At 43.1% G+C, this 27961-nt stretch overlaps 1 protein-coding gene and 1 non-coding gene across 5 annotated transcripts; both read left to right on the top strand.

Moving 5' to 3' along the window:
- Positions 1 to 713: 713 nt before the first annotated feature.
- Positions 714 to 24032, top strand: LOC139406486 (nuclear transcription factor Y, beta b). 4 transcript variants are annotated; one of them, XM_071149122.1, is made up of 7 exons: positions 714 to 827; positions 2884 to 2977; positions 8273 to 8406; positions 16407 to 16604; positions 16803 to 16881; positions 20866 to 20945; positions 22568 to 24032. In XM_071149122.1, the coding sequence occupies exons 2-7, from the start codon at positions 2884 to 2886 to the stop codon at positions 22598 to 22600; spliced, it is 618 nt and encodes a 205-aa protein (XP_071005223.1). In that variant the 5' UTR covers positions 714 to 827; the 3' UTR covers positions 22601 to 24032. The 4 variants fall into 4 exon arrangements, 2 of the variants coding, with proteins under 2 accessions (XP_071005223.1, XP_071005224.1); XR_011633989.1 differs by having other exon boundaries at positions 726 to 827; positions 20866 to 21374; positions 22450 to 24032; XM_071149123.1 differs by having other exon boundaries at positions 763 to 1126.
- Positions 21002 to 21114, top strand: LOC139408173 (small nucleolar RNA SNORD67). Its single transcript, XR_011634227.1, has one exon. It is a non-coding gene; the product is annotated as a small nucleolar RNA SNORD67 (small nucleolar RNA).
- Positions 24033 to 27961: the final 3929 nt, after the last annotated feature.

Genomic DNA, 27961 nt, shown 5'->3' with positions numbered 1-27961 from the left:
TACAGAGGGTAGTGCGTATGGCCCAGTACATCACTGGGGCTAAGCAGCCGTCTAGGACCTCTACACCAGGCAGTGTCAGAGGAAGGCCCTAAAAATTGTCAAAGACCCCAGCCACAGATTGTTCTCTCTACTACCGCATGGCAGCCGGTACCGGAGTGCCAAGTCTTGGACAAAAAGGCTTCTCAACAGTTTTTACCCCCAAGCCATAAGACTCCTGAAAAGGCAATCAAATGGCTACCTGGACTACCCCCAACCCCTCTTTTACGCTGCCACTCTCTGTTTATCATATATGCATAGTCACTAACTATACATACAATGTACATACCTCAATTGGCCCGACCAAACAGTGCTCCCCCACATTGGCTAACCAGGCTATCTGCATTGTGTACCGCCACCCACGTTTTCGTCTTTTACGCTACTGCTCCTCTGTTCATCATATATGCATAGTCACTTTAACCATATCTACATGTACATACTACCTCAATCAGCCTGGTGTCTGTATGTAGCCTCGCTACGTATAGCCTCGCTACTGTTTTTCACTGTCTTTCTATTGTTATTTCTTTACTTACCTATTGTTCACCTAATACCTTTTTTGCACTATTGGTTAGAGCCTATTGTAAGTAAGCATTTCACTAAGGTCTGCTTCACCTGTTGTATTCCGCGCAAATGAACTATGATTTGATTTGAAAACATTGCTCCTCTAGCGGCAAAGTAAGATAGTGCTTTTGGGACTCAAAGCTTCGAGCTGGGACTGGTTCCTTCGCAGCCATTTTCTGTCCAACCACACGGCCGTTTTGAGAAGCTAACCAACCAGGGCAGTATCGGAGGTTTGTGCCTGGCTCTGGCCAATGATTGCTATCCGATTTCTCGTTACCTCGAATCGAAATCTCCGCGTTTGACTGTTTCTTTGATGGTAGCGTGAGAGGGAATTAGCAGCGGGAAAGTAGAAGTTAACACTGCAAGTTGAGGAATTCTATCTAGGACTCGCTAGTAAATGGTCTCCCCGTCACACAGCAGGCCCTCCACAAAGACTGATATGCATCTAACAGGCTATGTTTGCCATGGGGGTGCTCAAATCCGACGGGATGTCTTGAATAGTGTGTAAACATGACGAATTTGCGAAATCGTGAGTTACTCATCGATTGTCTTTTTGCTTTGTATGCGAGTTGGTTAGCTAGCTAAGGTTAATAACTAACATTCGGTACCGCACATTGCTATCGCGAACTACAGTAGGTTGTTAGCATAGCTGACGTTAGCTAGGTAGCTATTGTAACTAGCTAAAGTTGTGTCCGGGTTTTCGTCTATAGCTATCTACTGTAGCCATGTCTTAGGTAAAAAATAAATATTCTCCCCAGCTTATCTGGGTACAACATTAGCCAGTTACGCTAACTAGTAATACTAACTAGCCAGTTGGCTAGCTAACGTTGGCTTTTTTTGTTTGCCCGCTGGCTAGTTGTCAATCAACGCGGGAACAAAGGGGAATGTTGCAGTTTGTTAGAAAAAGCCAAAGCAGAGCCATGCTGACTCGGTAAAACCTAACTAGACGCTAACTGGGTAGCAATCGGCTCATCGATTCATGACCATCCACGGCTGAACTAGTAAGAGAATCACTGAGCATGTCGTTTTTATGCAACTGGAAGATTTATAATGACAAAGTACAGTAACGGTTAACGTTACGCCGATTTACATCCTCGGCTGCACAATAGAACGAGTCAAAATTCACCCATGGCTGAAAATGGCAGAAGAACGTTGTCTAAACTGGAACACTAGCGCGAGGCCATAGCAAATGAATGGAATCGAACGTTGGCAGAGCCTGTTTTGACTGGAGTGACGCTTAGAATTCCATTTCGCCAAATGGCGCCAAAAAATGTATCCTCTTTTTATTTTACCACTACAATCTGTTCTTGGGACGAAACTGAAAAACAACTCGTGTAGAAAGTAAACACCCGCACCTCGATGGTGCCAAGTGTGACTATGTCTGCAAAACAAGGAAGTAGAAGAAAAAAATGCAACTTATAACTATTTCACTGCCCAGCCTCACGTAAATAGAAAGATGAGATTCTCATGATTCAAAATGGTGTCCGACTTGAAAAAAATGTAAATACACACATTGCGAGATATTTGGCGAAATATACCAGCATGCCTCTCCATAGGAAAGGGGGAGCTCAGCGTTCCAAGGGCAAAAGGTATTTCATGGCTAGCGTTTGATGACAACGAAATACACAGCCCAGCACTACATAATTAGAAAGAGGGGATTCTCATGATTAAAATGTTATCCAATTAAAAAAATACACATTGCCAGATATTTGGGGAGATAGACAAACATGCCTATATTTCCCTATAGTAAACAATGGAACAACCTCGGAGTTCCATGAGTAATTTTTTGTTTACATTTTAACTATGAACAACGTGGGCAGGTCTCCATAGCCAACAATAGCAAAATCAGGCAATGGTAAAACAATAAGCTGGGAATAGAAGTTCTGAAGGCGAGTTGGTGCCATGATGCTCAATAGAACTAATAGGAGCTGGCAGGGTGAAAATGCCCTAAAATAAGGCTTGCTTTTTTGTGATTACTTCAAAACTACGGCAGGTAATATTATGAAACTGGGCTCCACGGCAGATGCAATGAACTAGTTTTTATCAGAAAAGAGCGTTGTTAAAAATTTCAACTGTCCAGCCTACAGTGTGGTGCACATGGCTAATGTTAGTTAGATACAACCTGTGCGTTCAGTTTTTGATTGACTATTTGGATAGTTCATCCAGGCGGTGTTTAGTTAATGTAGCTAAATCCGAAATAGTTTAGCATAGAGTCAATCCTGTATTTCTTAAATCATGATCTCAAAAGAACAGGGTTATAAATTCTGTCTTTGTCTGTGTTTATAGATGGAGGGAGACGGTTCAACCACTGATGCCTCTCAGTTGGGCATGCCAGGGGAGTACATGGCAGGAAGCCACTACGTCCTTCAGTCACAGGATGGTAAGTGGTGGAACTCCCTTCACAGACCAAGCACCATAATCAATAGTTACCGGAGTTGTAACTCCAGTTCTATGAGTGGAGCGGAGCCCCATAGAGGCGCTCTGCTCCTAGTGGTTTACCCCACTGCCTAGGCAGTGAATAGCCTGAGAGAGAAATTATGCTCACACCTGCAGGCAATAGGAGTACAGCTGTCCCTATATAAGGGGATGCTTCCCCACAATCAGCCTCCAGGAAAAAAATATTCCAGCGAGACTGGGGATCGGCAGGGCCTATAGTCCTATGGGGCTTTGCTCCACTCATAGAACTGGATTTACAACTCCGGTAACTATCGTTCTGTATCGTGGAGCTCTTCCCTATAGGTGAGCACTGCTCCTAGTGGTTTAAGGCGGAGCGCAATGCTCCAAAATTTACTCCTTGCCGAGCCTAACACTTAATGAAAAGGTCGGGCCCAGCAGTGGCTGCGACCAAATCCCGCAGTACTGTAACACACTGTGAAAACAGACTGTCACAATGTACTGCGTCCTCTGTCTAATCCGCCCTACTCAGTCGAGAGGCACAGCCAATGACTAGGGGCAGATGAATGAGTCATACTAATCTGTACAAGCAGATAGATGAACTCATAACTCTGTCAATATTAAAAGATGGGTCTAATAGTACTGTAACACCAGTTAAGCCAATGATTCGTGGGCAGATAACTGAATTTGGGCCAACTATTCTGCCTCAGCAGGTGGATGATACCTCAATATTCTTATCAAATTCATTGGCTGGTTTAATAGTGAAGTAATACTAGTTACAGTGCTATTTGCCTCATCACTCCGCCCCAACACAGTGATACACTGTTGGGCAGTCTAGATATTCCCAGCTGTACTGACAGTGTCAGACAAAGGTCATGTCGCACATGTCTCTCTCCTTGACAAAAAGAGTGGACCTAATGGGAACCATGCCCAGTCGTTCTGCATCTTTTCTTAACTCAAGTTCTCCCTTTAGCCACGCTGAGTACAGAACAAGCTAGAGAGTTAGACGACATCTCTAACAGGTAGAATCAGATAAAAGGAGACGGTGACGACCACTGCACAATTATCCTGTACCCAGGTTCCTCTGAAAAGGGCCGTAGACGCCTTTAGTCTTACGCCCTGAGGCAGTGGTCGCCCTGTGCCTCATAAGCTGTCTCAATGCTTTTGCGAAGCCAATGTGACAGCCGCTGTTTTGAAAGTGGTGTACTAGCACAGTGACACAAACAGCTGAGGCGATGACCTAATCATCACTGTGTGCTGCACGTAGCACGCCAAGGCCTGACACTGACGCGCTTGGCTGTAGTCAAAGCAAGTGACATTACTGTCTTCAGAGATAACATCTTGAGGGGGATTTGATTCAATGGCTCGAACGGCGTCTCACAGAGTGCCTCAAGTACCAAAGTTAAATCCCACTGGGGCAGCGTGGCTCTAGGTGTTGACCTAAATCGCGGCGTTCCCAATGGAAACCGTTTCACTAGAGGGTGGCTGAAGATGGTGTCTCTGCCAAACCCCTCATGACAAGCTGAAAGCGCTGCCGCAAACACCTTAATGGCAGCGGGTGAGCGCTGCTTGTCAAACATGAACTGTAGGAAAGAGAGCATGCTCTCGACCTGACAGCATACAGGGTCCACATTCTCTGGCACACCATCTACTGGCATGCATCCTGGATGTGGAACTGGCACGCGAGCCCTGTTTGGTTCTGATTACTGAATCAGATGACCCACAGCGCTCTAACCTGTCCCTCTCGGGCCAGACCCTCGGTGGTTGGCCGATTAGAGGCAATTTCTCTATCATGCCTCCCGCCTGAGACATCGCATCCTCTCGGTGGAATTGGCCATGATGGCGAAATCAACATTTGAGTCATCTCTGCTTACCACGAAGCCCCTGGATGATCAGGGGCTATCAATATGATTGACAGCCCTCCTGTTCTCACACAGGCTAGCAGTGGGAGAATGCAGGACAGTGGTGGAAATGCATACAGGAGAACATCTGGCCACGGTTTGTGCGCAAAGGCGTCTATCTAGTTGCGGTTCGTCCTGGGCTCGTAGGGATAACCATAGAGGGGACACTGTTCGTTCACACGTGACGCGAACAGATCCACCTCGGCTCTCCCAAACCGTTCCCATATTTGGAGAACAATGTCGGGGTGCAGCTCACTCGTCGTCTCTAGGAACCCCTCGAGACATGAGGTCTGCTCCAATGTTCTGATAGCCTGGAATGTGTGCTGCTGTCAACGAGTAAAGGTGCCCGTGAGCCCACAGCCGCAATTCCTCCGTCAGCCAGTGGAGTGCAGGAGGCCTCACTCGTCCTTGGCGATTTATGTAGGTTACTGTGGTTCGGTTGTCCGACCAGAAGAACACGTCATGACTCCATAGGGTAGACACAAAGTGGGTCAGAATCAGTAGAACTGTCTCCAACTCCAGGAGGTTGATGTGGCGTCCCGAGGGAGGACACACACCTCCGACCGCCCGAGTTTGACATGTCCCTCCCCATCCAGTCAGAGCCTCTGTGACAGCCAGTCAGAGCCTCTGTAAACACTGGAATGTAGGAGGACACTCTGCCCTTTGGGGCCACTTGCGTCGGGACACACAGGTCTCCAATAGTTCAGGTCCGCTCTGAACGAGAAGGGAACCACCAACAACTGATGTTGGTGCCTCACTGGGTCCAGTCGTAGTTGGGCAAAACATCGCTGTGTTCTGCGGAATGTGCCGTCACCGTGCGGTTCGGATCAAACCTTTGTAGGGCTAGCAATAAGGCAGCCCGTCGGGGATCCGAAATTCGAGCCTTCATGGTCAGTGTCTAGCTCAGGTAGACAATCCGATGACTGGGCCAAGGCGCGCTCTTCTCCCGATTCACAGCGAACCCCAGACTTGTGAGATTAATCACTGTCTGTGTCGTGTGTGCGAGAACCATTAGGTCGTCTAGGTAGACTAGTAGCCTTATCCTTGAACGACGCAACTGTTCCAATGCCGCCTCCATGCATTTGGAAAAGATGAGAGGTGTCAGGGCGTACCTGAATGGCATCCTCGCATACTCGTACGCCACCCCCTGGAAGGCGAAATGCAGAAACTTCCTGTGACGCGGATGCACCAGCATATGAAAGTATGCTTCCTTTAGGTCTACGCTTATACAAAAGTCCTTGTTGTGGATACATTCCAGCAGACGTTTTGTCGTAAGCATTCTAAAGGGCCGTTTGGCTACGCTCTCGTTGAGAGTGCGTAAATCCAATATTGGCCTCATTCCTCCCGTCTTTGGCACTAGGAAGTAGAGCGACTATAGCCCGCTGTTCCTTTGCTCTTGGGGAACTACTGTGACCGCCTCCTTCGCGAAATGTTCCGTAATGTCTTTCACAAGAGCGACTACTTTCTCTGACGTCTTCATCACGGTCTCCACCACGCCCGTAAATGGGGGTGGAGTTCTGTAGAATTGGATGGCGTAACCCTTCTCCAGCGTCCGGCTTAGCCAGGGGGAGAGGGTGCAGCTTCTCTTCCCCCAACAGCGATTGCGTCATCAGCCCAACATGGGGCTGTGTACTCAAGATGTTCCTCAAACCCTTATTCACATTACTCCTGAGAGTGTGTGGTATAGGGTTTCCATGAGGTATAGCATGGCGGATCATCAAGAGCGTCCGTTTTGCTGCCCTCATGTCATTTCCACTCACAACGTCCTCAGCTACGCACTCATGGTGTGCTGTGCTACACACAGAGTGATGTGAGAGAGAGACGGAACCTGAACGGTCTCAAGTTTGTTATGGGAAAGAGGTTCTCTTGTGACAGTCAGATAGAACACATGCTTTATTAATAATTTCAGCCTCGGTCAGTAGGGTGCCTTTTTTCAGAACCTGAGGCTAGCACAGACATGGCGTCCTCCAGAGGGAGATCTACCCTGATAAATGCCCACTGCTGCTTCTTCACCTTTAAAGAAAGGAGGGCACAGCAAGGGCATTCCGGGGGATCTGTGAGGCCGCCCCTAGCGTGCTGTGAACCCAAGCACACAAAACATAAGTTGTGTGGGTCTGTAGCTGCCATAGTGGAGTAGCGACACTGAGCTCTTAAAAGAGCTTTTGGGGGGTGGATAAGGCATGCTCATAAAGGACGACGTTGAGACCAGGATATCGACAGCGGGTTCGTCCTGAGACTTCTCTCTTCTCTTCTAGGCTTCTTCAGTCCAGTCCTGTTGCTGAAGATTATGGGAGGCTGATTGTGGGGAAGCATCCCCTTATATAGGGACACCTGTACTCCTATTGGCTGCAGGTGTGTGCATAATTTTCTCTCAGGCTGTTCGCTGTCTAGGCAGCATGGTAAACCACTAGGAGCAGAACTCCCCTTGTTGGGCGGAGCTCCGCAATATAGAACAGAAGCACCCTCTTCTCTAGCTGAGTCTCTCAACTCTACATTAATGGAATTTAGTGGAGACGAGTGTGTGGACTGTATCTCCGACTACATGGAGTCGCTGTCAGGCTATACTTCTAAAAAAAAAAAAATTCTTAAACCCTTACTGTGTACCACAGGAGGTTGGTGGCACCATAGTTGGGGAGAACGGGCTCGTGGTAATGGCTGGAGCGGAATCAAACATGGTTTGATGCCATTCCATTCACTCTTTTCCATGCCATTATGAGCTGTCCTTCCTCAGCAGCCTCCACTGCCGTGTTCCTTTGTTTGTCCACTGTGTGCCTTTTTTCTGTCCTCTGCATGCCTGTTATTTTTTATTTAACCTTTATTTAACTATGCAAGTCAGTTAAGAACAAATTCTTATTTACAATGATGGCCTACACCGGCCAAATCTGGACGACGCTGGGCCAATTGTGCGCCGCCTTATGGGACTCCCAATCACGGCCTGTTTGCTGGAATCCCTTACTTTTTAATAAAATGTTAATCAAATACAACCACTGACTGTAATCGGAGGTACACTCCGCCCACAGTCGTCTCAACCCAACTCCACCGAGATGTACATGGCGTTGAGTTGAGAAACCCAGCTACCTATTCTCTGACGTGCACAGTCCCCAACCCCTTTTTCAGAATAACATGGTATCCCAATGATACAGGGCACCATCAGAGCACCCCTATATAAAGATATGGACATGGGCACTCCCACCTTTCAAAGACGCTTCACAAATAATCAGGCTTACTTACTGTAGTAATTCTAAATGACAATGTTTGACATTGACCAAGTCACATGTAGACTTGATCTCAATCAGACTAAACTTGCTTGGTGAATAGAGGTAGAGAAGATTTTTATAGGCAAAATATGTAGATGTAACATGCCCCTCTCCCTGACACAGATGACTGTGATGAGAGCCTGCATGACCATGAGGAAGGCAACGGCAGCAAGGAAAACTTCCGCGAGCAGGACATCTACCTCCCCATCGCTAACGTGGCTCGCATCATGAAGAACGCTGTTCCACAGACAGGAAAGGTATGGAGTGTGACTTGCTTTGCTTGTTTTTTGCTTTTTATTTATTTGTATTTATTTATTTAATCTTTTTATTATTTTTATTTTACTTTTAACTGGTATTTATTTGGATTCTGTGAGTTCATAAATTACACAATTCAAGGTTGAAACAGCAACAAAGACAGATACATAGACCACAGACTCATCTAAATGACTATTAGGGATGCAAATTTCGTATAATTTTGCTGCCGACTGACCCTCATTAAACAGTCAAGTTTTTTTTTTTTTCTAACAGTCAAATGACGTGACCAACAGAATACTATTGCAGATCTGTATATAATGACGAGATGCTTATGTTTCCGCCCTAACAATGGGGGGAGTCCCAAGGCAGGAAGGTAGGTGAAGCTTAGGCCCAAAATATTCCCATAGAAACGCATTGCTCTTATTTGGGACAGATTTGGGCAAGAGTAAAACCTTTCGCATGGTTTCTTCCTCTCTGATACTACAAGGACCGGACATTTTTCATTAAGAGCTTAATGGAAACATCAAAAAACAATAGCATGCCTATTGTCAAAAAATTATATAAAAGGAAGAGGGAGACTAGATTCCTCAAACAGCAACTAACTTTATTATAAGATTAGCAAAAATGAAGCAATCAACAATCACTCAATAGTGCAGAGTTAAAAGCCCAATGAACAGTTTGCTCTCGGCTTTTATAGGAAGTACAACCTCTTTGTCTTCGTGGCAGTTTAGCAGATGCGTGGAAACAGGCAGAACATGGTGTGTAAAAAGCGATTGGTTTGTCTGCAGATTAAGATGGCATGAGGGCTCAACTGTCGAACTGCATTTGCCACAGATCACACTAAAATGTGCAATTTTCCCTTACAGCTGACTTCCTGCAGATAGTAAAAACACAGGATCTGTCACCTGCTGCGGTCGATTCCAAACGGATATTAGCTATACGCCCAGTCTTATGCCTAAGTCACACAGACAAGTTTGTATCAGGTTAGAAAAAAACACTAGCATATAATGAGAATATTCTCTAAGTAATAAAACACGGGATAGCATAACTATTTTTCCACCACAGACATCCCTGCAATCAGCATGCCAATTGCACGCTCCCTCAACTTGAGACATCTGTGGCATTGTGTTGTGACAGCTGCCCATTTTAGTGTTATTTTATTATCCCCAGCACAAGGTGCACCTGTGTAATGACCATCCTGTTTAATCAGCTTCACTGCTCACTAAAAGGGATGTAAAAAAAATAAATAAACAAAATGTGCACAACATTTGAGAGAAATAAGCTTTTTGTGCTTATGGAACCTTTTTGGGATCTTTTATTTCAGCTCATGAAACATGGGACCAACACTTTACATGTTGCATTTATATTTCAGTTCAGTGTAGAAAGAGGGGGAATCTACTAGCAACTACTATGATGTGTTGCTAATATGTCTAGGATTGTGCCTTTTAGCTTCTGGACAACAAAAGAAAGTCAATAGAACAGGAGAGAAATTCTGGTTAATGGCATGAGGAAGTCTTTATAAAATAATTCCCTCTCCGTTTTCTATGGATGGATTTTTCACAAAGTTACTTTGAAGCAAGGTATGACATGCTTCATTATTTGAAGTTAAGTAAATTCAGGTTTCAAACAATTATACTGCCTTAAACTTCTCCCATTGCGAAGTGGTGGGTGACGTGGTGAAAGCCAACAGTAGGCAGGCTATAGCCTATGCATCCGAATGGAAGGAGCGCTTTAATTACAAGTTGAGATTGAGAAATAAAATAGCTCCTTTTAATCGTGTTTTTAACCTCTCTGATCTCCCCATTCCGGATCCGGTATCAGGAATACAGACTCAAGCTCATTACCATAACGCAACGTTAACTATTCATGAAAATCGCAAATTAAATGAAATAAATATGCCATCTCTCAAGCTTAGCCTTTTGTAAACAACACTGTCATCTCAGATTTTCAAAATATGCTTCTCAACCATAGGAAAACAATAATTTGTGTAAAAGTAGCTAGCTAGCGTAGCATTTAGCGTTAGCATTAGCGTTAGCATCCAGCACGCAACATTTCAACAAAAACATAAAAGCCTTCAAATAAAATCATTTACCTTTGAAGAACTTCTGATGTTTTCAATGAGGATACTCTCAGTTAGATAGCAGATGCTCAGTTTTTCCAAAAAGATTCTTTGTGTATTAGAAATAGCTCCGTTTTATACATCACATTTGGCTACCAAAAAAACCCGAAAATTCAGTCCTCAAAACGCGAACTTTTTTCCAAATTAACTCCATAATATCGACTGAAAACATGGCAAACGTTGTTTAGAATCAATCCTCAAGGTGTTTTTCACATATCTCTTCATTGATATATCGTTCTTGGAAGCATGGTTTCTCCCCTCAATCAAATGGAAAAGTACAAGCAGCTGGCAATTGCGCACCGAATTCCACGCAGGACACCAGGCGGACACTTGGAAAATGTAGTCTCTTATGGTCAATCTTCCAATGATATGCCTACAAATACGTCACAATGCTGCTAAGACCTTGGGGGAACGACAGAAAGTGTAGGCTCATTCCTTGCGCAATCACAGCCATATAAGGAGACAATGGAAAACAGAGCTTCAGAAATTCTGCTAATTTCCTGGTTGACGCATCATCTTGGTTTCGCCTGTAGAATGAGTTCTGGGGCACTTACAGACAATATCTTTGCAGATTCTGAAACTTCAGAGTGTTTTCTTTCAAAAACTGTCAAGAATATGCATAGTCGAGCATCTTTTCGTGACAAAATATCGCGCTTAAAACGGGAACATTTTTTATCCAAAAATGAAATAGCGCCCCTAGAGATCCAACAGGTTAACACCCGATTGCATTTAGAATTGTTATTTGTTGCGCAATGACTGGGATTACAAAATAAGGTTTCACTCCAGTAGCCTACAGTCTTTTTGAGGAGCTACTCTCACGCTCTCTGACAGGTGGTAGACTATTCTACTCCTCAAACTAGGCTCTGTATGCTGTGTGCGTGTGATAAATGAAATGCATGATGACTAACGAAAATATACGTGCCAATTTAATTCCATAAAATGATGCAAATTAACCTATAGACCGATAAGCATGATTGGTCATGTATTTTGGCGGCTAACATTTAACATGTTTATTTACTATCATAACCAAATTGAGGCTATGTATTTTGAAGTGAGGGGGACTCATCTGACCTATGCAATGGTAGAGGAAACACTTAGACTGAGTACACTGTTGCTGCTTTTTGACTGTCATACCACCCTTATGTTATACTAGTGAAATTGTGTTTCCATAGATAGGGCTGAAAGTGAGGACTTGTGAGAGTATTGGGAATTTTCTAGTACATGTGTGCACATTATACATCTTACTTTAAGCAGAATCAATGCAAGCTTAACCATTATATGTGTGTGTGGGTCATTAGGCTAAGGGAAACCATTATGTAGTCCAGTGAGATTCATTAGACATGCATTAGGAGCAAAGGTTTGTATTACTTCAGCACCATTAGACATGCACGTTTCTTGGGATTGTGCATGTCTGTTTATTTTTGTACTATTGCTATGGTTACGCCACCAATATAATCTATGCCCTAATGTCTGTGCCAATAAGAAAATGGAAACAAAGCTGAAATGATTGCAAGGCAAAAAGATAATGGTGGCTAAATGCCAGAGGGGATGAGTCATTAACATAAAGAGGAGTTACTATGTGTGTGACGTAAGGATGAAAACTATAGAAAGTGTGTGCCGAGGCTGGAAAGTTGGTTGATCGTGGACCAGCTTGGCTTGTTACTTTGTCTATTTGTATTCACAAGTTCCGGTATCTGAGAAATATTATTGAGCAAATATTTCCACAACAGAGCGGAATCAACAACCTCTGCATAATCAAAACGGTTGCTTTGTGAGAAGGTGTTAGTTCACAGTTAGCCATTGTTATGTAAATGATAGGTGAAAGTACCAGTTAGCGCTGGGCGATATGGCCAAAATATTATATCATGTTTTTAAAAAAATAAATAAAAAAAGGACCGTTTGACGGTATTTTTTGATTTTGAATAATAAAAGTTCAATGTTTGCTTTAAGTAGTGAGTGATCCTAGGGTGGCAAAGCATACATACATTCTAAGTCATTTCTCTGAGTCTGTCTCCATTATAATTGTTTTATACTGTTCAATTCAACTTCAATCAAAACAAATTTTAGCACTTTTATAATTTCTGCATTTCCTGCACTCAATTGCAGTGGTGGAAAAAGTACCCAATTGTCATACTTAAGGATGCATTAATAGAAATTACCAAAGTGAAAGTCACCCAGTAAAGTACTACTTGAGTAAAAGTATTTGGTTTTAAAAATACTTAAGTATCAAAAGTAAATGTAATTGATACAATGTACTTAAGTATCAAAAGTAAAAGTATAAATAATTTCAAATTCCTTATATTAAGCAAACCAGATGGCACCATATTTTTTTATTTTTTATTTACAGATAGCCAGGGGCACACTCCAACACTTAGACATAATTTGTGCATTTGTGTTTAGTGAGTCTTCCAGATCAGAGGCAGTAGATGGCCAGGGATGTTCTCTTGACAAGTGAGTGAATTGGACAATTTTCCTGTTCTGTTCAAAATGTACTTTTAGGTGTCAAGGAAAATGTATGGAGTAAAAAGTACAGTGTTTTCTTTAGGAATTTAGTGAAGTAAAAGTTGTCCAAAATAAAAAATAGTAAAGTACAGATACACCAAACAACGACTTAACATTTTTACTTAAAGTACTTTACGCCAGGGCCTCCCGGGTGGCGCAGTGGTTAAGGGCGCTGTACTGCAGCGCCAGCTGTGCCATCAGAGTCCCTAAGAAAAGACAAACTAGCTTTTTGCTGATGTAAAGTAACACAAACTAATAGTGTCGGTATAGAACGCTAGTGGATTTATATTAAGAAGCAAAGTGAAAACAGCATTACTGTCATCAACATTGTTGCATTTGCTACATTGACCATGTAGACTGAACGCAAGTGTCTCGTGGTTGAGGAACATCAAATGTGCTCCTTGAGTGACAAGGGGCGTGGCTAGGTCTGTATGGAGAGTGGCGAGGAGAGAGATGACTCAAGTAGCGAAGTAAACTATAAAAATTGACATTACACATGGCGAATCACATTTAACAAACCAAACATTTAAATTACGGTATAGAAGGTAAAGTAAAAACTCAAACCAGTCCCTGCATCAATACCGGTATATCATAAAATACAGTATACCACCCAGCCCTAGTACCAGTGGCCTGCCTTTAGAGCCAAGTGAAAGCAGGTCAGCCGGAGCCATGGCTCAGTGAGACACGGGAGCCGGCCCGCGTAGATGGAAACAGAAAAGTCTGAGCCTTTTGGGTAAAACACTGGGGTAAATCCTGTATGGAAATGCTCCATTTGATAAGCACAGAAGCGCCTTTCAGGTCACCAAGGACGCACTGCATTTGTATCATCTTTCAAGACTGAATATTTGCCAGTGTTGATGTATTTCTCCTCTGCCTTAGCCCAAACACAAAGGGTTTATTGCTGTGTCCATTTCTTGGCCATCAACCAGTCACACTGTGACACTGTGAAGTCCATGGAGAACAAGAGCACCTCCTCCCAGCTGCCCACTGCACTGAGGCTAGGTAACACGGTCACCACCGATAGATAAATCCATGATTATCGAAAACTTCAACAAGCATTTCTCAACGGCTGGCCATGCCTTCCGCCTGGCTACTCCAACCTCGGCCAACAGCTCCCCCCCCCGCGCAGCTACTCGCCCAAGCCTCTCCAGGTTCTCCTTTACCCAAATCCAGATAGCAGATGTTCTGAAAGAGCTGTAAAACCTGGCCCCGTACAAATCAGCTGGGCTTCACTGACCATCTCGAATCCCACTGTACCTTCTCCGCTGTGCAATCTGGTTTCTGAGCCGGTCACGGGTGCACCTCAGCCACGCTCAAGGTACTAAACGATATCATAACCGCCATCGATAAAAGACAGTACTGTGCAGCCGTCTTCATCGACCTTGCCAAGGCTTTCGACTCTGTCAATCACCATATTCTTATCGGCAGACTCAGTAGCCTCGGTTTTTCTGATGACTGCCTTGCCTGGTTCACCAACTACTTTGCAGACAGAGTTCAGTGTGTCAAATCGGAGGGCATGCTGTCCGGTCCTCTGGCAGTCTGTGGGGGTGCCACAGGGTTCAATTCTCGGGCCAACTCTTTTCTCTGTATATATCAATGATGTTGCTCTTGCTGCGGGCGATTCCCTGATCCACCTCTACGCAGACGACACCATTCTATATACTTCCGGCCCGTCCTTGGACACTGTGCTATTTAACCTCCAAACGAGCTTCAATGCCATACAACACTCCTTCCGTGGCCTCCAACTGCTCTTAAACGCTAGTAAAACCAAATGCATGCTTTTCAACCGTTCGCTGCCTGCACCCGCACGCCTGACTAGCATCACCACCCTGGATGGTTCCGACCTTGAATATGTGGACATCTATAAGTACCTAGGTGTCTGGCTAGACTGTAAACTCTCCTTCCAGACTCATATCAAACATCTCCAATCGAAAATCAAATCTAGAGTCGGCTTTCTATTCCGCAACAAAGCCTCCTTCACTCACGCCGCCAAACTTACCCTAGTAAAACTGACTATCCTACCGATCCTCGACTTCGGCGACGTCATCTACAAAATTGCTTCCAACACTCAAACTGCATCCAGTTTGCTGAGTAATCACAGTGCCATCCGTTTTGTCACTAAAGCACCTTATACCACCCACCACTGCGACCTGTATGCTCTAGTCGGCTGGCCTTCGCTACATATTCGTCGCCAGACCCACTGGCTCCAGGTCATCTACAAGTCCATGCTAGGTAAAGCTCCGCCTTATCTCAGTTCACTGGTCACGATGGCAACACCCACCCGTAACACGCGCTCCAGCAGGTGTGTCTCACTGATCATCCCTAAAGCCAACACCTCATTTGGCCGCCTTTCGTTCCAGTTCTCTGCTGCCTGTGACTGGAACAAATTGCAAAAATCGCTGAAGTTGGAGACTTTTATCTCTCTCACCAACTTTAAACATCTGCTATCTGAGCAGCTAACCGATCGCTGCAGCTGTACATAGTCTATCGGTAAATAGCCCACCCATTTTTACCTATCTCATCCCCATACTGTTTTTATTTATTTTATTTTCTGCTCTTTTGCACACCAATATCTCTACCTGTACATGACCATCTGATCATTTATCACTCCAGTGTTAATCTGCAAAATTGTAATTATTCGCCTACCTCCTCATGCCTTTTGCACACAATGTATATAGACTCTCCTTTTTTCTACTGTGTTATTGACTTGTTAATTGTTTACTCCATGTGTAACTCTGTTGTATGTTCACACTGCTATGCTTTATCTTGGCCAGGTCCCAGTTGTAAATGAGAACTTGTTCTCAACTAGCCTACCAGGTTAAATAAAGGTGTTCTCAACTAGCCTACCTGGTTAAATAAAGGTGAAATAAAAAATAAATAAAAAGAACACTGATAAAACTCACCCTTCCAGTTACTGTGGATTCTACTTCATACAGTAGGCTACATGTCCTTAACTCTTGGTACTCCCTAGTTACAGCTTCAATGCCTGATAAATTGCACAGGACGGGTTGACCGGGCCATCTGTTTTTTTTACCAAATACATCAACAGACACAGATATGACAAACCCCAACACAAAACACTGCACGTTATTTTTAAAGACGCTTACTTGTTGTTTATATAAAATGTTTTGTCATTTTAAATAGGTTTTTTTTTTTAAATAAGTATTTTTGTAAATGATTGTAAAGCCTAATATTGATTTATATGTGAACACTGAGTTAGATTTCCCCAACACACTTTCCGGAGATTCTCCAATGACCATGCTTTTTAGTTCAGGACTGGGCTTAATCTGTGTCCAGGAAACCGGCCCTGAATGTAGTATCCACATCAACCTTTGGCTGCATGTTGACCTAAATCCCCCTTCCCCTATTAATCCTGTCCAGATAGCGAAAGATGCCAAGGAGTGTGTTCAGGAGTGTGTGAGCGAGTTCATCAGCTTCATCACGTCGGAGGCCAGTGAGCGCTGTCATCAAGAGAAAAGGAAGACCATCAATGGAGAGGACATCCTGTTTGCCATGTCCACCCTGGGCTTCGACATGTACGTGGAGCCACTCAAACTCTACCTACAGAAGTTCCGAGAGGTGAGAGGAAGTGTGTGTGCGCCAAGTGCCATAGCTCATGCCATGCTCTCCAGACTGGTGTGTATGAGTTCTTATGCTATGCACTATGCTTGGGCCTTGGCTCAAACACAAAGGTCTCGCTGTGTCTTTTCTAGGTGGAAATACAGCTCAATTCATAACCCTAACAAGTTCTCAATGTGTCTCTCTCTCTATCTGTAGGCGATGAAAGGGGAGAAGGGAATCGGCGGCATATCTGTAACAGAGGGACTCGGAGAAGAACTCACAGGCGACAGCTTCGGTAAGCGGGGTCTCAATCCCAATAGAATTCATTAACATTTGCTGTTATCCCCCAACACTATTACGCTCTAGGATTAGGCCTAGATGAGAGGTGCTGAATGCATACATGTACTCTTTTGTTATTCATGTTACAGGATCATCAGCTAGTTTATGGTCTAGTTGCCATGATGGCCTTATTTACTGCAGTTCTCCACCCCTGGGCCCCAGGCAATTTCTTACCCTGAGGATTGTTAAGTTTTCAACAAACAGTAAAAACTCATGGACGAATAAAAAAAAGCTCAAACCAAGTTTATACAACCACTGGGTCATACAGCTGCAAAGACAACATACAAGTCACACAAACACATCTTTATACCTTCCGACTAGGTGGAAGGACCTTGCATGTCTAAGAGAACATGTCCTTCTTTGGTGTTAGTTAGAACCACAGTGGGTTCCTCTTATTGGTGTTATGGCCCTGCCTAACTCTAGGACCCTCGTGGAAGTGAGTATGTACAGTGCCTTGCACGCCCAATTTTTCAGTTTTTGATTTGTTAAAAAAGTTTGAAATATCCAATAAATGTCGTTCCACTTCATGATTGTGTCCCACTTGTTGTTGATTCTTCACAAAAAAATACAGTTTTATATCTTTATGTTTGAAGCCTGAAATGTGGCAAAAGGTCGCAAAGTTCAAGGGGGCTGAATACTTTCGCAAGGCACTGTATGTGTACGATAGGACTGTAATCAGATGTTCTTCGATGTGGGCCCCCTTCCAGCAGTATCTTCTCTCTTCATCTGTTGACCTTCAATCGAGTTGAGTTCCTTATCCATAGTTCCTAGAACCCATAGTCCTGGTTCCGCAGCAACTGGCCTGCCTAATCAAGAACTGAAACTAGACTGTTGCACTTTGCCTCCCTCGGGGACATTCATATTCAACAATAATACAGTGCATTTGAAAAGTATTCAGACCCCTTCCCCTTTTCCACATTTTATTACTTTTGTTGGATTCTAGCTTGAAATACTTGCTATATATGGAGGAAATGAATTACGTAGTGTGCTGTTTGATTAGACATACTATGCTGTTTTTTACTTAAAGAATTATCCATTGTTATATGCTAGTATTTTTTACTGATACAAACTTGTCTTGTGTGACTTCGTCATAAGCACCCAAGAAATTCCAGCAAGCGCCAGGACCGTCTCCTAAAGTTGATATATCTGCGGGAACGGGGCACCACCAGTACAGAGCTTGCTCAGGAATGGCAGCAGGCAGGTGTGAGTGCATCTGCGCTCACAGTGAGGCGAAGACTTTTGGAGGTTGGCCTGGTGTCTAGAAGGGCAGCAAAGAAGCCGCTTCTCTCCAGAAAAAACATCAGGGACAGACTGATATTCTGCAAAAGGTACAGGAATTGGACTGCTGAGGACTGGTCATTTTCTCTGAATCCCCTTTCCGATTGTTTGGGGCATCCGGTAAAAAGCTTGTCCGGAGAAGACAAGGTGAGCGCTACCATCAGTCCTGTGTCATGCCAACAGTAAAGCATCCTGAGACCATTCATGTGTGGGGTTGCTTCTCAGCCAAGAGAGTGGGCTCACTCACAATTTTGCCTAAGAACACAGCCACCAATAAAGAATGGTACCAACACATCCTCCGAGAGAAACTTCTCCCAACCATCCAGGACCAGTTTGGTGACGAACATGGTGTTTTCCAGCATGATGGAGCACCTTGCAATAAGGCAAACGTGATAACTAAGTGGCTCGGGGAACAAAACATTGATATTTTGGGTCCATAGCCAGGAAACTCCCCAGACCTTAATCCCATTGAGAACTTGTGGTCAATCCTCAAGAGGCAGGTGGACAAACAAAAACCCACAAATTCTGACCAACTCCAAGCATTGATTATGCAAGAATGGGCTGCCATCAGTCAGGATGTGGTCCAGAAGTTGATTGACAGCATGCCAGGGCAGATTGCAGAGGTCTTGAAAAAGAAGGGTCAACAATTCAAATATTGACTCTTTGCATCAACTTCATGTAATTGTCAATAAAAGCCTTTGACACGTATGAAATGCTTGTAATTATACTCCAGTATTCCATAGTAAAATCTGACAAAAATATCTAAAGACACTGAAGCAGCAAACTTATTTTTATTTTATTTTTTTCTCCCCAATTTCGTGGTACTTTTGGCCACGACTGTAGACTAGAAGGACAACCATTTCTGTAGCACTCCACCAATCAGGCTTTTTTGGTAGAGTGGCCAGACGGAAGCCACTCCTCAGTAAAAGGCACATGACAGCCCTCTTGGAGTTTGCCAAAAGGCACCTAAAGGACTTTTTAGACCAGAGAAGTGTTGTTGAACAGAGCCAAGTACAGAGATCCTTGATGAAAACCTGCTCCAGAGCTCTCATTACATCAAACTGGAGCAACTGTTCACCTTCCAACAGGACAACAAGCACACAGCCAAGACAACACAGGAGTGGCTTCGGGACAGCGATGCTCCCCATCCAACCTGACAGAGCTTGAGAGGATCTGCAGAGAAGAATGGGAGAAACTCCATAAATACAGGTGTGCCAAGCTTGTATTGTCAGACCCAAGAAGACTCAAGGCTGTAATCGCTGCCAAAGGTGCTTCAACAAAGTACTGAGTAAAGGGTCTAAATACTTATGTAAATGTGAAATTTCTATACATATTATTTAATACATTTTTTAATTTGGAAAGCCTGTTCTAAAAGCCTGTTTTTGCTTTGTCATTATGTGTAGATTAAGGACATAAAAAAATTAAATAAGGTTGTAATGTAACAAATGAGTCGAGGGTCTGAATACTTCCTGACTACACTGTGTATTTGAACTGAATATGAACTTTCTGCACTTTCCTTTTTCTCACTCAGTAACTTTCCACACACCAAGTTCCTCTTTACCCTTCCTTGACAGTACCAGTCAAATGTTTGGATACACCTACTCATTCAAGATGTTTTCTTTATTTTTACTTCTACATTGTAAAATAATAGTAAAGACATCAAACCTATGAAATAACACATAAGGAATCATGTAGTAACCAAAAAAGTGTTAAATAAATCAAAATATATTTTTACGTTCTTCAGAGTAGCCACCCTTTGACTTGATGACAGTCTTGAAGGAGTTCACACATGCTGAACACTTGTTGGCTGGTTTTCCTTTACTCTGTGTTCCAACTCATCCCTAACCATCTCAATTGGGTTTAGGTTGGGTGATTGTGGAGGCCAGGTCATCTGATGCAGCACTCCATCACTCTCCTTCTTGGTCAAAAAGCCTGCACACAGCCTGGCAGTGTTGGGTCACTGTCCTTTCTCTTTGCTTATTTGAGCTGTTCTTGCCATAATATGGATGTGGTCTTTTACCAAATAGGGCTATCTTACGTATACCACCCCTAACTTGTCACAACACAACTGATTGGCTCAAACGCATTAAGAAGGAAAGAAATTCCACAAATTAACTTTTATCAAGGCACCCCTGTTAATTGGAATGCATTCCAGGTGACTACCTCATGAAGCTGGTTGAATGGCAAGAGTCTGCGAAGCTGTCAAGGCAAAGGGTGGCTACTTTGAAGAATCTCAAATATAAAATACGTTTTGATTTAACATATTTTTGGTTACTACATGATTGAATGTGTGTTATTTCATAGTTTTGATGTCTTCACTATTCTACAATGTAGAAAATAGTAAAAATAAAGAAAAACCCTTGAATGAGTAGGTGTCAACTTCTGATTGGGACTGTATGTTTCTTATACATGTAAAGTACTGCATAAATTCTGATATGATAACATGAGTATATTTCAAGCTAGAATCCAACAGTACACTCCTGTTGGATTCTAGCTTGAAATATACTTATTCATGTTTTCATATCAGAATTTATGCAGTACTTTACACTGTTTAAAATGTATTGGATTAATGTCTAACAGTGGGTAACAGTGATTGACAGAACGTTACTTCATGGAAATGGTAACTGCATAATCTGAAGTATAAATCTGTTTCCTTTTGCAGCGAACCAGTTGCCTGCTGGAATAATAACTGCTGATGGACAACAACAGAATGTCATGGTTTACACCACCTCGTACCAACAGGTAAGCGTGCTCCTGAGTCTACTCTCCACGCTTCATGTACTCATTAAGACCAAACACGTGAGAGTGATGAGTTGCACCATCAGGCGGGCGCTGGTTGCAGTGGCACAGGCGTCCCGTCCCGCACCACTCTGGGGACACAACCATGTGCACAGGGGCCATCTGACTCACCCCCCACCACCACAAGTACACACAACTGTGCACCCCGGGACTTGTTAAACCATGATTAATCAATAAATCGTATCATAAATGTCTAAACATGGCTTGCAGCTGACAATAAAGAAGTGAGAAACAAAGATCTCTACATGTTAGTTCTGCTCTCTCTCTCTGGGCGGCAGGTAGCCTAGCGCGTTGGGCCAGTAACCGAAAGGTTGAAACCCCGAGCCGGCAAGGCAGTTAACCCCCAACAATAACTGCACCGATGACGTTGATGTTAACCTGTTGCGACGACCAAACCCGGATCCGGGATTCTATTTATAGACCTAAGCTCATTACCATAACGCAACGTTAACTATTCATGAAAATCGCAAATGAAATGAAATAAATATGCTAGCTCTCAAGCTTAGCCTTTTGTTAACAACACTGTCATCTCAGATTTTCAAAATATGCTTTTCAACCATAGGAAAACAATCATTTGTGTAACAGTAGCTAGCTAGTGTAGCATTTAGCGTTAGCATTAGCGTTAGCATTAGCGTTAGCATTTAGCAGGCAACTATCACAAAAACAAGTAAAGCCTTCAAATAAAATAACTTACCTTTGAAGAACTTCTGATGTTTTCAATGAGGAGACTCTCAGTTAGATAGCAGATGCTCCGTTTTTCCAAAAAGATCCTTTGTGTATTAGAAATAGCTCCGTTTTGTACATCACATTTGGCTACCAAAAAAAAAAAAAAAAAAAAAAAACGAAAATTGAGCCCTCAAAACGCGAACTTTTTTCCAAATTAACTCCATAATATCGACTGAAACATGGCAAACGTGGTTTAGAATCAATCCTCAAGGTGTTTTTCCACATATCTCTTCAATGATATATCCTTCGTGGAAGCCTGGTTTCTCCTTGCTCTCAAATGGAAAAATAATTGCACCTGGCTTTACGCTCCAATTTCGACGCAGGGACACCAGGCGGACACTTGGAAAATGTAGTCTCTTATGGTCAATCTTCCAATGATATGCCTACAAATACGTCACAATGCTGCTAACACTTTGGGGGAACGACAGAAAGTGTAGGCTCATTCCTTGCGCAATCACAGCCATATAAGGAGACAATGGAAAACAGAGCTTCAGAAATTCTGCTCATTTCCTGGTTGATGCATCATCTTGGTTTCGCCTGTAGAATGAGTTCTGGGGCACTTACAGACAATATCTTTGCAGATTCTGAAACTTCAGAGTGTTTTCTTTCAAAAACTGTCAAGAATATGCATAGTCGAGCATCTTTTCGTGACAAAATATCGCGCTTAAAACGGGAACGTTTTTTATCCAAAAATGAAATAGCGCCCCTAGAGATCAAAGAGGTTAAGGCAACCCCCCTGACCTCTGATTCAGAGGGGTTGGGTTAAATGCAGAATAAACATTTTGGTTGAAAGCATTCAGCTGTGCAATTGACTAGGTATCCTCCTTTCCCTCTTCCAGATTCCCGGAGTGCAGCAGATCCAGTTCTCTTGAGTAGGTTCCGGAATTCCCCGTTTGCAATCGGAACACGTTTGAAATGGGGAAGAGATGACAGCATTACTGTACACTCAGGTCAAAAGATAGTGATGGGAAGATGGAAAGAGAGGGGAGCGTATGCAGAACTTGCATAGGTGGGTTTGAATCAGAATCAGTTTTATGTTCTGGTCACGATAAAGAACCGAATAGGAGACGATCTGGAGACAAGTTATTTGGCTTTTTTTTGTTAATTGAAGATTTTCAGAGTCACTTTATTTGGATAATCTGTTTTGTCCATCTGCATGTGCTCTACAGCAAGGAAGGCATTAGAAATTATTTCAGTTTTCGAATAATATCGGGATAGTCTAAATAAATGTGCTTAAAGAAAAATATATTTTAAAACTTCAATGGAGACTTACTCGCGCGACTCGAGAGCCTGTTGGGGCGGCAGGGGCTGGTGTGTGTTTGTGGCAGTCTGTGTGGCACGGCGGGAGAGCGAGAGTAGCCAAACAGACTGACGCAGGTTAGATAACCTATGGCAGCATCATGCTTGTCTATCATACCATCTGGTAGTGCCTGTCTTGAATCCATAAAATTGATGTAAAAAAGCTAGCTAAAGTAGCAAAGCTAATTCTCAACAACTCCGTTCAGATTCCACAGTTTACCTGATGGTTGCTCGTTGTAGCGGACTCTTCATTTAGCCAACTTAATTCCGTGATGTTAATTCCATTTTGCATTGATTATAAATCTCCCACTTCTCTTGCTACACAGAGCCTCTGACTGTAGCGCCGCTTTGATTGACCAACAACAATAACAACGAGCTTCACGTTGGCTACCAGTGTGTCTTTTTTATGGGACGCACTATTAACTGTCATAAAACTTGTTTATTAAAATCCTTGTAGCCTATGTAACAATGTTCATTTTAGACCAAACCTTTAACTTTTGTTGTGCCTATTTTCTTTATCAAAAATGAATACTCTCAAAGTAATCAAATTCTAACGTCCATTCAGTTATTGGAATAACTGTGCCCATCACTACACTACAGAGGGAAACAACACACATGGTTGATAAGTAACCGCTTGCAAAGGTAAGGGTTAAGATTAGGGTTAGTATATATTTGAAATGTTACTGATAATCCATCTGTAGATGCTCTAGAGACTATCCAAATAAAGTGTTCCCCTTTTTTCCCCCTCCATGTTGCCTATCACTACGATCTTTGTTTTATGAGGGTGAAGAAATGGGGGGATGAACATAAGCTGAAATGTCTGTCTAGGGAATTGGTCATCTCTTTGACGACCTTGTAAAGCAATAAAAACAAAAGTAGTTGAATGTTGACATCTGCACTCTAAACTCTGTTGTAAACAATTGTAAGTGGCATGCAATTATTTAACTATTTTATAATTTTTGTAAAGTTATTCTGTTGGTCCTTTTAATAAAAATGTAAGCGTGATGCCAGTCTCCATTTATTTTTTTCAAAAGTTTTTACCCTAATCTCTCTACCCTTGTAATAATACAGCACCACTTAAGACACACTGCCCTGGTGTCATGACTTGCCAGTCCTAAAATGGAGATTGGGGGTGCCCTTTAGGCAAAGGTCTGAAGACCCGCCTCTCCTGGGTCTGTTGGCCAGTTTTATGATGATCATAAAAACCTTCCCTTGCCAATCTGTATGGAGGGAGAGATATTAGTATAACAAAGGGTCTTTTCCCACCAAAATTGGAGAATGTGCATCAGGGTTCCCACTGGTCCTTTAAATCCTTGAATGTTTGTGAATTTGAGGGGAAAAAATCAAGGCCTTGAAGGTTTTTGAAAATAAATATAAATAGACTTTGGCCATTGAAAGGGCTTTAATTTATATATTTTGTGCAAGAATAGAAATTGAAGTTCTTATTCGATTTTTTTTTTAAACGTAATGTCAGTAATAGGCTACGTTGCGCTGTCTGCATGTCTCCCGTCTTCTGTGCATCCTTGTTTCACGTGTCACCTGCCTAGAAAGTGCGACAGTCACGTGCGTGCATGAGTGATTGAAGTTGAATGATCTAGGTTAAACAGGCAAGCAAGCGAGAAATCTAACGTTAAGTGAACCTTCAGCTATGCCTGGAAAATGTAAATTCCAGGACTCGTGGCTCACCAAAGACATTCACAAAGACTGGCTTGTTAAAGGTCCGCGGGACATCCATATGGACCGATGCAGAGCCTGCATAAAATTAATGAAAGTTCACGCTATGGTCAAAAGCAACTGTGACGAGCCATGTTGCTAGAGCATCACACAGGATGGCACTCGAAGTTAAAAGTCCTACCCCTGGTAACATGTAGAAAGGAATACAACAACCATACTTTGTAACAACGTTAATTAGTTAGCTAGATTATTCAGTCTCTTCGTGGTTGGGTAAATTAACTTTAACGTTACAGAATTATTTGGTCAAATTAACGTTTGCTATGTTGTTAGCTAATGTTATCTAGATGTGTCAGTCAGTTCTCCCACAGAATCACACCTGTCAATATAGTGCTAGCTAGCTAACGTTAGCTAAGTTCACGTTAAGTTAGCCAACTTGCGGCAAGCAGAGCTGGACAGGTAACATTTCAAATGATTGACAGTTTGCTAACGTTAGCTGAAAGTTTACATTTAGTTAAAGGACGTTAACTAGAATCGTTAGTGACACGTTACATGACTGATGCCAGCTAGCTAGTCATTCATCAGACTTGGACATTCATTTTCTTATAGCTCCCACTCTATTGAACTATGTGGGAAAGTCATCGTCATCTACATCACCACCTAGACAATCTTCTACAACTACTACTGTTGATAATGGGATATGTAGGAGGGTGAGCCGGTCAAGGATCGATTCAGACAAGGTGGTAAATTGTATGACAAGTGACAGTTTAATTATGAGTAAAGATATCTGGTACAACGTATACGGGCCCATTTCATTCGGTTCTTAAGGAACCAGCAGAAAAGAAGCCCCGCTAACAGTTTGCACATGTCTCATATACAGAACAGAAAGTAGGTTGATTCTAGAAGATCGGGTCTTCGGGTTGGTTCAGGCTGAGGTGTAGTCTTCTTGGATTGGCCCTGTTGGGCCGTCCGTCATCCCTCTGAGTCTTGTCGTGCCGTTCCTTGTCACACAATGTTCAGCTAAAAAAGGAGATTTGGTGTGTGCGCTGGTTTCTGCAAGTCAAGGCTGTCTCTTCCTCCCAATGTGTGGGTGTATGTCTTATCTGTGTGTCCTCGGCAGTTAGTGTGTGTAATGTGTGTGTGCTGTGTGTGTGGGTGTGGGAGCTATCCTGTATGGGACCTAACATGTTTTACTGTGAAAATACGTTGTCTCAGTTATAGCAATGTAATAGCAGTAGGCTGGTCACCTGCATAACAAATAGCACTTCCTTACACTACCACATTCACCACCTCAAGACAGTCTGTCATAACTGGCGTTCCCAGAGGACACATTGTGGGCTGAGACATTGTGGTGTCTGAATATGATGGAGTCTCACTACTCTTTCCACTGTAGTGAACACACAGGTGAGTGGCATGGTTTTTAAACTCACCTGTAACGTTAAATTATTTTTATGGGCATGTTATGTTTGTTTTTATATTTCATATTCTCTCTCTGTGAAACACACGTACACACATGCTAGAAACAGAAATGTGTTTGATTTCAATATTCTATTTATTTTTACTGTTAGGTGTGCTGTTCTCAGCGACGTTCCCAGACAGTGCAATAGCCAAGACCTTCACATGCAGGGCAAGAAAGTCCAGTTATATGTGCACACATGGCTTGGCTCCTCATTTCAAACACTTGTCTAAAAATACTAGGGAGGAGGACTATCTCTCTTTGATGAGAGCCTTAACAGGAAAACAGTCAAAGCAGTGTGAATTCCACATCCGTTTATGAGATGAGGACAGTTGTGACGTTTTTATGATTCTAAATTTATGGGATATGCGACCTCTTTGGACCTTAAAGCGGTCTGAGAAGAGCACCGAAGATCTACCAAAGAAAAACATGGTTCAGGTCTCCATGGATGGAACAAATATAAATTAGTCATTTTACTCATAGTCCCACCTAGATTTTGATGTACACCTTATAAACATTGGTAGTTGCGGTCTCCATATTGTACATGGAGCATTTCAGAAGGGAGTGGAAGAAACAGTGGAAAGTTGACAGTGTACTTCATGCTATTTACCAACTTCTGAAGGATACTCCAGCCCGCAGGGAGGACTACTTTAACATCATTGGATCGCCAGATCCCCCAATGCCACTTAAGTTTTGCAAGACACGGTGTGTTGAAAATGAGCCCGTGCTTGAAAGAGCTTTAGAGTTTTTACCCCATATGGTAACAACATATGTGAAGGCTGTCGAGAAGAGATGTTCAAATCCAGGCACAAAGTCATTTGAGGTGATTCAGGAGGCCCTTAAGGACCCTCTCATGACGGCAAAACTGAATTTAATATTTTCAGTGAGCAAGGACGTGACACCATCCTCACGCGCTACCAGACCGATAAGCCTGGTAGCGTGGTAGCGGGAACAACTTCCGGCGCAGACACAGATGGCCGCCTCGCTTCGCATTCCTAGGAAACTATGCAGTATTTTGTTTTTTTTTTCGTGTTATTTCTTACATTGGTACCCCAGGTAATCTTAGGTTTCATTACATACAGTCGGGAAGAACTACTGAATATAAGAGCAAAGTTAACTCACCATCAGTACGACCAGGAATATGACTTTCCCGATGACTTTCCCGAAGCGGATCCTGTGTTCTGCCTTCCACCCAGGACAATGGAATGGATCCCAGCCGGCGACCCAAAACAAAGATGTCGTAAAAGATGGAAACGAAGCGGTCTTCTGGTCAGGCTCCGGAGACGGGCACATCGGGCACCACTCCCTAGCATACTACTCGCCAATGTCCAGTCTCTTGACTACAAGGTTGATGAAATTTGAGCATGGGTAGCATTCCAGAGGGACATAAGAGACTAACGTTCTTTGCTGTACGGAAACATGGCTGACTCGAGAGACGCTAACGGAATCGGTGCAGCCAGCTGGTTTCTTCACGCATCGCGCCGACAGAAACAAACATACTTCTGGTAAGATGAGGGGCGGGGGCGTATGCCTTTATAATTAACGAGACGTGGTGTGATCACAACAACATACAGGAACTCAAGTCCTTCTGTTCACCTGATTTAGAATTCCTCACAATCAAATGTCGACTGCATTATCTACCAAGGGAATTCTCTTTGATTATAATCACAGCCGTATATATAACACCCCAAGCAGACACATCGATGGCCCTACATCGATGGCCCTATTATTTGACTCTTTGCAAAATGGAAACCACATATCCTGAGGCTGCATTCATTGTAGCTGGGGATTTTAACAAGGCTAATCT

Source organism: Oncorhynchus clarkii, chromosome 4, assembly GCF_045791955.1.
Source record: "Oncorhynchus clarkii lewisi isolate Uvic-CL-2024 chromosome 4, UVic_Ocla_1.0, whole genome shotgun sequence".
Classification (NCBI taxonomy): Eukaryota; Metazoa; Chordata; class Actinopteri; order Salmoniformes; family Salmonidae; genus Oncorhynchus; species Oncorhynchus clarkii.
Note: the sequence above shows the minus strand (reverse complement) of the source record. Positions and strands in the feature narration are given on the sequence as shown.

What these genes read in the sequence shown, in the direction of transcription:
- LOC139406486 (XM_071149122.1), top strand. Translation starts at nt 2,884, where the DNA reads ATGGAGGGAGACGGTTCAACCACTGATGCCTCTCAGTTGGGCATGCCA. An exon ending in CGTCCTTCAGTCACAGGATG is followed by an intron (nt 2,978 to 8,272) that starts GTAAGTGGTGGA and finishes TCCCTGACACAG; the next exon opens with ATGACTGTGATGAGAGCCTG. An exon ending in ACCTACAGAAGTTCCGAGAG is followed by an intron (nt 16,605 to 16,802) that starts GTGAGAGGAAGT and finishes CTCTATCTGTAG; the next exon opens with GCGATGAAAGGGGAGAAGGG.